This window comes from Hypomesus nipponensis, chromosome 21, assembly GCF_054491055.1.
Source record: "Hypomesus nipponensis isolate SF chromosome 21, ASM5449105v1, whole genome shotgun sequence".
NCBI lineage: Eukaryota > Metazoa > Chordata > Actinopteri > Osmeriformes > Osmeridae > Hypomesus > Hypomesus nipponensis.
In genome coordinates this window covers 12,925,927-12,938,789 of record NC_140381.1, presented here as the reverse complement: position 1 = coordinate 12,938,789, position 12,863 = coordinate 12,925,927, and the positions used below count along the sequence as shown (strand labels likewise).

Below are 12,863 nucleotides of genomic sequence, written 5' to 3'. Positions count from 1 at the left end.
TTAAATGCACTCAGGAAAATCACAACAAACAAAAAAATGTTACACAGTGTTTAACGGTCTGCACAGTTCATCGCAAAAACATCATGAAATATATTACAATTTGAAGGAAACTTTAATTGAAGTAACCATAAGAAGCATGAGCGAAAAGTGCTGGACAACATTAAAAGCACAACTTTGATTTGCTCACTTTTATGACAATTAAAGGCTACATACCAGATGTTGTAACGTGCCAGGGGAATATGTATTCCGGCTGGAAGATTAACTCTACTGACTCCACTCTTTTGGATGGCTGGACAAGTGTATAATGTTCCAGGACCAGAGCAGCCAGCTTCCCTTTCTTCTCTCTTATTTTGGCTCTCATCTTGTGGCGACCCTTGTTTGTGTCTGAAAAACATTAACATAGACATGTGTCCTCAATTGACATTATGGCCATGGCTGGTTCTCTGGTTTCTTGAATCTTTTTCTCTAACAAACCATTCTGCCTATACAGCCGATGAGTCCTCTGCCTGATGCTGGCAGACATTTCCTCCATCTTCTTCTGCAACTCCACAGGTGCACCACTATCCTCCACTGGTGCTGGTTAAGAAACACCCAAGTACAAACATGAGTTGAGGACAGAAAATACTTTTATGCACTTTCTTGCTAAACCCAGATTGACAGTCATTCATATGACATTTGTAGTCTCTCAGCAGTAGTAAAATTATATAATGTTCCTTTTGTGAACGGACATACCACTCTCAGCCCACTCCTGAACATCGGTCACCCATTGCAGTATTGTGGAGTTGTCAACTGACAGCTCTGTCGTTAAGGACTCCAGGCTGTTTTTTTGTTGTTCCAGACTTTGCTTGGTCTAAATAAGGAACGAAAAACCCAAATGCTTATGCACTTTACGACGTACGACGACTAAAACAAAGGCTGGGCATCCTCAAGGGCAAGGGCATCCTCTAGAATGCATGTTGATGTGAAATAAGTCAATATGCTTACCAGCTTTTGACATATATTTAGTGGAAATGGCGATCCTGGAGAGGAAGGCGTTGGCCTGCTCCACTTCTTCTCCCAGGGTGCAGGCAGCATTCTCCTGGAACCCCCCACCCCATTTGATCTATTGGGCCAGAAGAAATGCTATATTATATCCAGTATATGTACAGATTATGTTAACTGGAACCATAACAAAGGTAAGGAAGTAAAGGTTTGGTTCAGTACCTCACACTTCATTCCATGGGCCTTTGCATGGAGGACGGAAAGAAAGGGCTTCATGCCCAGAAGATGTTGTAGTTCTGGGCATACTCTGCAGACCTTCTGCAAGTAGTGCCAGTACTTGCACATAAGATCAGTGCAGAAGAAAGTTGCAGTGTTGCCCAATTCCTTAGTAGAGGGCAAGTAGAGGGCATATGCATATATTTCCCCCCTAAACATATTAAGGTCTCTAAGGATTGTGCCATGCCTGCTGACAGCCAGCTCAATCCCCTATTCATCCAGCTTGCTGCTAGATTTTCTGGAGATCTCCTTAGCAGCAGCAAATTCAGCACCACCACAGACACCCTTTCCGGGAACCTTCAGATAAACACACACAAAATCCTTTAAAATGTTCAATGAAGGTCTACACAATATTTAAAATTCAAACTTGTAATCAAATAATAACTATGTCACCAACAGAAATGACTTACATGCTTGGTGGCCTTGTGGACATGGTCTACAAACTCTGACACCTTGCTGTCCTCGCAAAGGAAAACACCTTCCAAGTGCCCATGACTGTCCTGACTACACAAAGGAGTTCAATCTGTTGACAGATGGTACTCTACTACACAATGTTTATTACATTGTATTATTTCTATTAACATGGAAGTGGAAGATTACTGTCCAGATACCTTAGGAGTTACCAGTAAATAGTTTGCATTACATACCTCCCTGCCTTCTTGAAACGATAATGCTTGCGATTGCCATCCACTGCTACCGCAAGCATTTCAGGAGTGCATGGAGGGCAGACAAACGGCTGCTCCTGGCACATCTTGTCAACCTCATATCTGCAGATGGCCCATTCCATGAAACTCTGGTGGAAAGTGTCTCCAGATATTTTACCACTGTTTCAATAAAAAAAATATATCAGTGAATAGTCTGATACTATGTAGGTTATTTCTTATCTTATTTGTCCAAACATATACAATGTGTATAGTTTACCAGGCAGTGATGAATATATCCACTATTAGTGCCACACACGGTACTCACTCTTCCAAAGCGGCAGTTTTTTTTTGTCTAGCATTTTGGTAAATGCCAGATGGGACAGTCCAGATGCTGACATTTTTAACTCCAGGTATGACTGGAAAACGTCAACATGAAACAGGCTATTGAAGTTGACCATCCCTGGTCCCAGTACCCACTTTGCACAACGTCTTCCAGCGCAGGTGTCCAGTGAGAGGCACAACATTGACAATGTGCTTCAGGGAGGACAAGATCATAGCGACCTAAAGTGGTAATAATGTCACAGGACATAATATAATGGCAATATATATGTGTTTGTTGATATTCACTGCTACCTGCAAGAGTAGGCGTGTTCACATGTGAGATTAATAAAATGATTGTTATCCTTAAATGAAAATGTGTAAAACTCACCATTCATGGTCACTAAAACAATGGACCTCCCCACACTAACAGTCATGGGGAGCTGGCAGGTTTGGCAGGCTGATACCTCTGAAGGTAGAAGTTGAGCTACAAAGATATTTAAAAGACACAGCATGGGGATTGTGTATTAGTAATCTTGCGTCTAATGTCCTAATAGTCATTGCGTAAGTGCCTCAAGCCATATCCAACATTTTACAGTATTGACGTTAGATTACATTAATAGACATTTATAGGAGGTTTGATGACCAAACACCTTACCTTGGTGGGTTAGGGAATATTGCCGGTCAGCATCCTGGCTGACAAATGAGGTGGGAGGCACAGGGTGGAGGTAGCCTGAGATCAGGGATCTCCGGTTGTGCAGAACATGTCTGGTGTGTTGCTCTTTGTCACAGGCCATGCACAGATACTGGTGAGGTAAGCACTCACTGCACCTCATCACAGCCACTCCTTGCATACACCACTGGCAGGTGGTGGGCAATACTGCCTCATCTGACAGCATGCTGTTGATGAGATGCGGGCGGGACACTTTCCACCTCTCTGCAGAACAGGCATTTCGAATTCCCCAATCTTGTGCCTCTGTGTGTTTTCTCACACTCAGGGGCTGCTGGCTGACCATCGAGTAACATTTCTTTGATCGCTTCAAGAAGGGAATCTGTAGATGAAAGAAATTCGTATAGGTATTTTTGAGTTTTGCATTACCTGTTCAAACTAAAATAAAAACATTTGTTACTCACAAAGAACTGATTCTTGATGATCCCTGTCCTCAACAAGGTCCTGTGTGTTACTGACAGTGTCCTTGCTTTTCTTCGTTCCAGCCCTGGGTGCTGAGAGAAAAATTATTCAGAAGAAATACATCCTATAATGCTGCATTACTCCAGAACCTTTAAATATTCAGCTTACCAGTTGAAGATCGACATTTGGTTGTTTGTGGGACTAATAATCCCCGCACATCTCTCTTTCTCCAACTAATCCTGAACCTGTTTTTTGGGGTCTTTTTTTTGTTCTTAGCCTACAAAAAGATATATGTAATTAACTGAAATAATTACCAAGTTAAGGTACTCGTGTACTTAAGGTCCTTCGCATAAGCTTGACCTTGTTTCAGAAGCTCCCTAAGATGAGCATCCTCAGCATCTTCCTTTGAAGCCATACTATGGAAAAGTAAATTACAGGCCAACATATTACAATCTTAACTGATATCTTAAATAGTTGTAATATTTGTGTCAAAAAAATAATTCACAAAAATGTAGGTCACTACACATATCAGGGGACTTCTATTGTATATGTATTACATATTGGTAGCATAAAGGACGGTCATAATATGGTACCTACTATTGTTTCAATGTTAAACTTATTTGATAGCAGAACTTTGGTTCTTAAAAGAACCGGTGGGGCGGGCAAGAAATGGCGGGTACAGAGAAGGACAAAAGGACAAGGCAGACAGACAATAAATATACAGTACAGGAAGACAGACAGACAGACAGATGGACAACAGGCATGAGACAAAGGCAGATAAGTAGACAAATAGACTATGGAGGTCAATGTTAGAGAGAGATGACAGAGGAATCTGAGGAGACAGGTGTTTGTTGGGGGGGGGGGGGCAAAGACAGGTGAGGATATTGGGAAGGAGCAAAACGTACAATTAAAGAAGGGGAAGGTGCACACACACAGGGGAAGGACAGGGGAGACATAAATAGATATTATTAGTATTTAAAATGAAATAACTGAATGCCTTCATGAATACTCTGACTGACCACGCTAGCGTACCGTTAATTAGCCTTTTTACTAACGTAGCATGGCTAACGTGCATTTATTACCATGCACTTTCACAAACTTACGCTACAACTCCACTTTGGAGCATCCCCATAGTTACCTTGAGTTTACTTGCTGAACTATTACATAATTATCCCCCATTTTCTGCCTGAGAGGCTGCATTTACAATTTTTTTCCAAAAATCTGAACATCTTTAGGTAGTTACTTACCGCAAACTTCTAAAACAATGGACGTCACTTGTCAGCGCCGTAACACATTTCACATTTTGATTGACAGGCAATTGATGAAGGTCAAGGCATAATTCCATACTGAAAATACTGACGATCTGTCCGGTTACAATGCCATAAACGGGTGCTCGCAAAACACTTCAGAATTGAGCTTTAAAGCAGAAAAAAAAATGTAAATAGTGTACAGTAATATATATTTCATATTTGTATAATTTCTATTGTGGATATGAAGGCAGAATTTGAATTTGAATTTACGATAAGCTACACACATTTTAGGTGACATTTCGGGTGAAGCGCCACCTTGTGGTTCTGTTTTTCGTAACATAGTATACGAAATTGAGGGACACAAAAAGACGTACACTATGTTACGAATAGACTGTGAGGTCAGGTTGTGATTAATCCATAGCCAATAAGGGAGTCAGATGGCTGAGCGGTGAGGGAGTCGGGCTAGTAATCAGAGGGTTGCCCGATCGATTCCCTGCCTTGCCAAATGACGTTGTGTCCTTGTTTTTGTGGTAATTTTTGACAAAGATATTGATGAAATACTGGAAAATGTGTGTTTTTATTGATTTATTGGCTATGGGTTAATCAATAATCAACATTATCACCAAACCAAAGCTTGGAAAAATCGGTCAGTCAGTAGTAGAAGAATGTGCAACAAGTTTGAAGTTTGTATGGTCGATTTTGACAAACATATTGAAAGGTTTTTTTGGGGGGTATTTCACACTCTTCCTTAAGGTCTCCGAATAGGGTATGTAACATTGGTTGGGTTGAAAATGGGCCGGGTGCTGTTCTATGCCCTCTGACAGATCTTCTGAAATGTTCCCGGGAAAAAACACTAGCTTTTCTCCTTTTATGGTATGCTCATAAAAGCCAAAAAAAAATATTTTCGAGATTTGAATAGGGAAGAGGTGTCAATGGACTTTGATATTCACGGTATGTACCCACCGAACTGTCGTTATTCAACTATGACAAGGTAAAATCGGTTTTGCAGTCAATTGCCCCTTGAAGAAACATTCGGACTGTCTACTCTTTTACCCCGGTCCCTAAATATGACGCGGAGCCTGAACGGAGGTACGAATATGAATGTCTGTTGAAATGAAATGTAGCTTACATTGCTTGATTTCGTTGCAACAGCTGAGTTTATAAAAAGTTAACAATAAAACAAAGCAAATAAATGTATGGACTATAGTTGTAAAATGTCAAAACATTCCTATACAGGTGCTTAAAATGGTCTGATTAATCTTATGGGCTATATTATTGCTCAGGCTATTTATTATAGCCTATATTATAAAATATATATGTTCAACGTTTTGTATAACGTCGCTCAGGCACATTGCGAGGTTGCGCTATATAAACCAATCAGAATGATCTTAGAATTAGGACCCCAAAATGTAAACATTGAATGTCTAGCAGTAGGTTGAATTACTTCATTCTGAACAAGTTCGTAAGCTTAGAAAAGTAAATAAGTTACAACTTCAGTTGACCGAATTAATGTCCAAGTAGAATCGTATTCTAAGCTGTCTAAACATATTCCTAAACAGGTGCATAAAATATCCTCTGTGTTAAGATGTATTCTGCTATTATATATCATATTATCTAAAGTTAAACAGAATAAATTGTGCATATTTTTAACATTTTTAAACCCCACATTAAGCTCAGCATCAATGTTGTTGACAATACCATCAGAGACCAGTTTGGTTCATACACAGCAGGGTAAATCATAATTTTGGTGCCTACATTAGCCTACAACATTAAATCCCCAAAGACAGAACATGCAAAGCGATAAGCAGCTGTCCAGACTCCAGCCTTGAACTAGCCTACTGACATAGCTATAGCTAGCTAGCGACATGGTATAGGATCGCATAGATTTAGTCTACATTTGGCATACATTTAGTAGATATCCTCTTGGATATGACACACCACTGCAAAATTGGACTGGTACATGGGAAGGCTTTCCTAATAACCCATGGAAGACAATTCGTTGCTGTGCCCCTCAAACACATTGACTGACCATACACCCCTACATTTTAGGCTCTAGTTTAGTTTGTAACACTGCAACAAACTGTTGTGTGAAGGAGAATGAAAACTTGAGGTGTTTCACCCATTTTTTTCTGTCAGGTGCTGTAAGGAATGAGGTGTCCTTCCCTTTTAGGAGATAACCACCTAAACAAGGTACGTGTTGTGATCTTTTTCCTTTTTTACAGGCCCCAGTCAAATAAACAGTAAAACTAAACTCATTTGGATTAACGCCTGTGTTTACAGATGACTTTGAGAGTAAGAGAATAGCGAAAACGCAAAAGAGAACTGGATCAACTGCTACATTATTCTGACAGTGATGAACAAGAGGACATTGAAAATAATTGCAACCGTGTGCCTGGGACTCCAAGTAGTTGCAGCAGTGACAATGTGCCTGGGACCCCAGATAGTTTAATTTGTAACAGTGCTCTTGGGACATCACATAATTTTGACTTTGACACTGATATAGACTATTGCTCTACTGACTCGGAACAGGGACCAAATGAAGCTGAAGTCATCAGCTTTGAAGATGAACTGAGACTGCTGCAAAAAGCAAAGATTTGGCACCAATTATCTTCAGATCAAGCCTCACAAACGTTTTCACATGGTTTTTGATTTTCAAAACTGTTTTTCCGGTAAAACTGATCAAAGTTGGCGATGAAGCCGCCAAAACAAGAAGTGAGATCATATCTCAGGAAATATTTGCTGAATTGACATCAAACTTGGTACAGGTGTTCTGGACCCTGATCCAAAGAGGTCCACACAATGTTGTGTCATCTAACCGCTAGGGGGCAATCCTGTGTCTGACATGTTAAATAGTGATACCAGCTGAATTGATGTGGCCGCCATTCTGAATGAACGAATAAAAAGTTTTTTGTGAATATCAAATATTCACCTAATTTGGCACAGATAATCTTCAGACCACAATCACTGTGACACGTCAAAATATAACTGAATTACAGCTGTTTAAACTTGGGCCAAATCTGACCACGCTTGCCACAGGAAAAACTGCTAATATTTTTACCCAGTAACTGAAATCTGTGATTTCCTGCACTGAGAATAGCTCACTAGGATAAATTGGTGTCCTGGAAACGTCAAAGTCAGAAGTTTGAATCCAGCCAAAGCTGACAAGCTTGTCATGTCTCTAATTCTCTGTTTAACGAGACTGTAAGCCACTGCAAAGGAAGCCAGGTACACCGCAGTCACTAGATGTCGAAAGTTTCTTCTGGGTCATCTGACCTGCTTGACCACCACATTGCTGCTTGCAGTGGCTGAATTGATGTGGCCGCCATTTTGAATATAACATTTGTTCGCTACCTCTCCTATAAGGTTTGTCCAATCTTCACCAAATTTGGCACAGATCATCTTCAGACCAAGCCACACAAAAGACATCACATGTTTTTTTTGATTATCTAAATCTTTTGACTGGAACAGCCAAACAAAGTCTTCCACCAAGCCACCATAAAAGAAGTGAGGTCATATCTCAGCACCTCTTCACTGCATTGACAACAAATTTGACACCATTTATCTTCAGATCAAGCCTCACAAAAGACATCACGTTTTTTTGATTTTTATTGCTTTTGACTGGAACAGCCAATCAAAGTCGTAAGCCAATCAAAGTCGTCAACCAAGCCACCATAAAAGAAGTGAGGTCATATCTCAGCACCTCTTTACTGCATTGACAAGTCCAAAATAGGTCATGCCATTTCACCTCTAGGTGGCGCTGAAATAAGCAAACATTTTGCATCATTTATCTTCAGATCAAGCCTCACAAACCTTTTCACATTTCGGTAAAGCTGATCAAATTTGGCGATGAAGCCGTCAAAACAGGAAGTGAGATCATATCTCAGGAAACACTTGCTGAATCGACGTCAAACTTGGTACAAGTGCTCGGGACCCTGTTCCAAAGAGGTCTACAAAAGGTTGTATCATCTTACCGCTAGGGGGCGATCCTGTGTCTGACACATGTTAAATTGTGATAGCAGCTGAATTGACGTGGCTGCCATTTTGGATGAATGAATGAAACGTTTTTGGTAAATATCAAATATTCACCTAATTTGGCACAGATCATCTTCAGACCACAATCACCTTGACATGTCAATATATAACTGAATTACAGCTGTTTAAACTTTGGACAAATCAAATTTTTACCCAGAAACTGATTTCCAGCGCAGAGAATAGCTCACTTGGATAAGTTGGTGTCCTGGAAACGTCAACGTCAGAGGTTTGAATCCAGCCAAAGCTGACAAGCTTGTCATGTCTCTGATTCTCTATTTAGCAAGACTGTAAGCCACTGCAAAGGAAGCCAGGTACACCGCAGTCACTAGATGTCGAAAGTTTCTTCTGGGTCATCTGACCTGCTTGGCCACCACATTGCTGCTTGCAGCTATATTTCTTGAAATATAAATAGGATGATTGATTACTAATTTTATTTATGAGTCAAATAATGCAGCCACATTCTTAAAATGAAAAACCGTTTCTGGAAATGCATTTTCATTTGAATTTTGGTCACGATTTGCTTCCATAATATACAGCTATCTGTCTTTTGTTTTTATAATGGAGACATTGCATTACAAAATCTCTCAAATTCTTTAGGTGAAAACAGGGGAACGTTGACTGCATCAACACTGTGAGGGATAATAAACTCTTATAATAGGTATTATGGCTTGACTCAGGAGGTTAGTTTTTTATGAATTTAGTATCTCTGTTAATCAATTATTTGTGTTATCTTTGACTCACTGTGTTGGTTTTCAGAATTATATAGAAATGGAGGTGGTCAGCTTCCCAAACAGCCATGAAGAAGTCAAACTGTTTTATCAGAGATAGAATAAAAAATGCAACCATATGAGCCAAACCTCAATCCAAAAACGTATTTCAACCCACACAGAAAATCCAGGTTGAATCAAGTCACACTAGCTAGCTACTGTATTGCTAATAGCCAATTTTGGATGGTCAAGCATATTTTTCATTGTCTCCTTATTCCTATCAAAGTCAATGTTCAGCCTATAGGCTATGTTCATTTGCTAATTGTGACATTTCATATCGGTTATGGATAGTGAAATATTTAATTTCTGGGAGATCAGACATAGCCTAGTATTTAACAGCATATAAGGAGTTATCTATCAGAATATATCTGTAGTGCGGCCGGGTGTGATTTGATTCATCGTCCACACATCGTCTGGAAGTCAGTTTCGATCAAATACCAACTATCTCGATACTACATCTTGCCGACGTATCTTCTACACATCGGGCCGACGTCGGCAAGACGTATGTGTGCTATCCCAGATGATCTGGGTCTTCCTCAAGCAACTAACTCGGTCACGGGCATCAGACTCAAATAAATTATTAGTTTCTACCAGCTCAGCTAATTCTATCAGTGTCTGCACAATTTGAGGGAGCGCAATGATCTGTGATGCGTCCTCTAAAGACCCGGCAATTCAGTCAATTTCCCGGCAAATGTTGTCATGTAATGCAATGCGTATGTGCACACCGCCCCCTACCGAACAAGATGGGTAGCTCGGTCAGCAGGGAGCCGAAGAAGAGAAGCTACTGACGTCACTCTGCTGCGCCGCTCAGAATGCATTTTCGTTTTCGAATTATGGGCAGTTCTTTGCGGGCAGAACACGAAAACGAAAATGCATTTCTGGAAATGCATTTGAATTTGAATTGTGGTCACGATTTTGCAACATGTTCTTGAAAATGAAAATGCATTTCTGGAAATGCATTTGAATTTGAATTGTGGTCACGATTTTGCAGCCACGTTCTTAAAATGAAAACGCATTTCTGGAAATGCATTTTCATTTTCGAATTTTACATTTCAAATTGAATTTTGGTATCTATTTGCCGGGGCATATTTTGAAAATTAATTTTCAAATGTCTTTTTCGTTTTCATTTTAATTAAGTGAAAGAATGAGCAGTCTTAAAGAAGAAAATTAAAATGCAAATAGGATGATTGATTACTAATTTTATTTATGAGTCAAATATTGCAGCCACATTCTTAAAATGAAGAAGCATTTCTGGAAATGCATTTTCATTTGAATTTTGGTCACGATTTGCTTCCATAGTATATTAACTATTATTGGCATATTTTAATTTCATCGACAGATTTACCACTGTTGGGGGAAGAAAATGGCAAGTTCTCTCGCCACCAATGTGGCTGTGTAAGGATGTACAAGACGGGGTTGGATCCAAGCGCAGAGCGCAGATTTATTAGAATAGTCGGACAGGCAAAGATCGGCACACGGTAGACAGAGCAATACAGGAGATCCAAAACGGAGTAAGACAAATAGCTAAGGTCAGTAACAGTAGACATATTCTTAATGAGGCTAGGGCTGAACGGGAAAACAAGATCATGACGTTGCACCAGACAACCCACAAACAGACACTTATAAACTAATACTAATCAAGACACAGGTGTAGCCGTTTGTCCTGATATTTCGGGGAGCGTGGCAGCCATATACCAGCTTCAGAAGGCTCTGGCATTACAGGCTGGCAACCAGTCCTGTACTGGCCTTTCTGGACATTATTTTCTTGAGCTAACAAAAAGGCAATTGTTACAAAATTATGCAATCACACAAACATTATGGACTGTAATTCATTTGAGAGTGGTTAGCGGTTACAACATCAAAATAATTGGAAAGCCCTGGATCCTGAGCAGGGCTTAGTGGTAGGAGGCTGCTGGCACCAGCACTGGATGCAGAGCAGGAGGTAGGGCTAGGAAGCTGGGACCAGCGCTGGATGCAGAGTAGGGGTTAGTGTTCTACCGCTCTTATACTGTTTGCAGAACATTACAAAGTGTGGTGTAGACCAGTACATCACAGTAAAACATATTTATTGTATGAAAATTACACAGTTCTCAAATACACATGTATGGTTTTAATGAATGAACACGAAAATTAGACCATCACGTAGCCTTACAAAAATGAACGACATTGAATAATTAACGAGCGAAGTACCGACAGAAACTACTAGTACATCGCATTCAGTTGGTTTAAACGGCTGCTATAATTTTAGCTGACCACTAGATGTCACTGTGATCTGCAATTTCAATGCGCCAATAGTTCGGCTCTTTGGTTCGGCACAATCCGGAAAAAAACACCAAAGCTTCACAAGGCATCGTTCGCCCATCCCTACCAATAACTAACAATGTTAGCTAGCATCAAAGAGAACTCTGACGGTCATTATCTTATCGGTCACTAATTAAAAACTCGCAAAACAAATTGCTTTGCAAACATCTTCTAACTTCTAAAACGACCAAATTTTAGTAATAAAATACACAAAGTACCTTGCTACACAAAGTACCTGTTTGATGACTGCTCATGCATTTCAGATATAAATTGTAGTTTGCACGGGTGTATTCTGAATGCCATGGAAACGCTCTTGACAATCGATTTAAAGAGCCAACTCAGGCTCTTTATCAGGAAATGGCGTATCCGAATGAAGAGAGTTCGGCGTATCCGAGTGCGAGCCGAAGTTGCACGAACTCTCTTCATTCGGATACGTCATTTCCTGATTTTCTATCCGGTGGTGTCCCAAGAACCGAGACCACGTTATTCCTCCACGGCGCAGCACAAAGTTAAATGTAATTGATTTGTGGCAACAGCAAACCCTTTTCTTTTTTTCCGTGAATTTTCTGTGGAAATCATTTCAAAGACTCAAAAAAAATCGTTTAGTGTGTCCCCAGCATAACTCGTTTAGAACTTCCCGGGAAATATTTTGTCCGCCCCCTAAAAATCCCGCCACTAGTTACACTGACGTAATGAGCCAAACCAATGACAAGTTAGGTAGTCAAAACATTAATACCCAAGGGCCAATCACATTTTAGTAGTTGGAGGAGGATAGCAAACTTCACGGAGGTACTTCTCGTGTCGTCAGGATAGCGCGCTTGTTGGAGACCAAAATACACGCTTTAAAAAGGTATTTTACATCTAATTTGAGTCTTAATAATATTATCTAAATATGGTGTATCATAAGTTGCCTTTATTACATTTCCGAAATCATTTGGCTTTTCAAATCATATAAAAGTTAGTTTTCCTTACACATATTACTTTAAGCAGGGTTAGACGATTTGTTCGTAGCTAGCTAGGCTACATAGGCTAGCTGTTTTCTTTAATCCTCACTAGTGTAGCTACTCGATATGTGTTATTGGTGACAGATATAGAGACAGACATTCAGTCAGCTGGAAATGGTAATGAGGGTTAGCTTTTGATAGCTAGCTACGCCAGAATG

The 12,863-nt window shown here is 40.1% G+C and overlaps 2 protein-coding genes across 3 annotated transcripts in view; one reads left to right on the top strand and one right to left on the bottom strand.

Annotated features, from left to right (window-relative positions):
- Window positions 1-1,401: 1,401 nt before the first annotated feature.
- On the bottom strand, window positions 1,402-2,202 carry LOC146238058 (uncharacterized). Its single transcript, XM_084685780.1, has 3 exons — window positions 1,905-2,202; window positions 1,668-1,761; window positions 1,402-1,554 (listed from the first exon to the last, which is right to left on the bottom strand). The coding sequence occupies exons 1-3, from the start codon at window positions 2,042-2,044 to the stop codon at window positions 1,468-1,470; spliced, it is 321 nt and encodes a 106-aa protein (XP_084541906.1). The 5' UTR covers window positions 2,045-2,202; the 3' UTR covers window positions 1,402-1,467.
- Window positions 2,203-12,393: 10,191 nt separating this feature from the next.
- Window positions 12,394-12,863, top strand: part of cdc6 (cell division cycle 6 homolog (S. cerevisiae)) — a 51,054-nt gene continuing 50,584 nt past the window's right edge. For both annotated transcript variants that reach the window (XM_084685348.1, XM_084685350.1), the window contains exon 1: window positions 12,394-12,551. The gene's annotated coding sequence lies outside the window, so the exon portion shown is untranslated. The remainder of the gene's footprint in view (window positions 12,552-12,863) is intronic.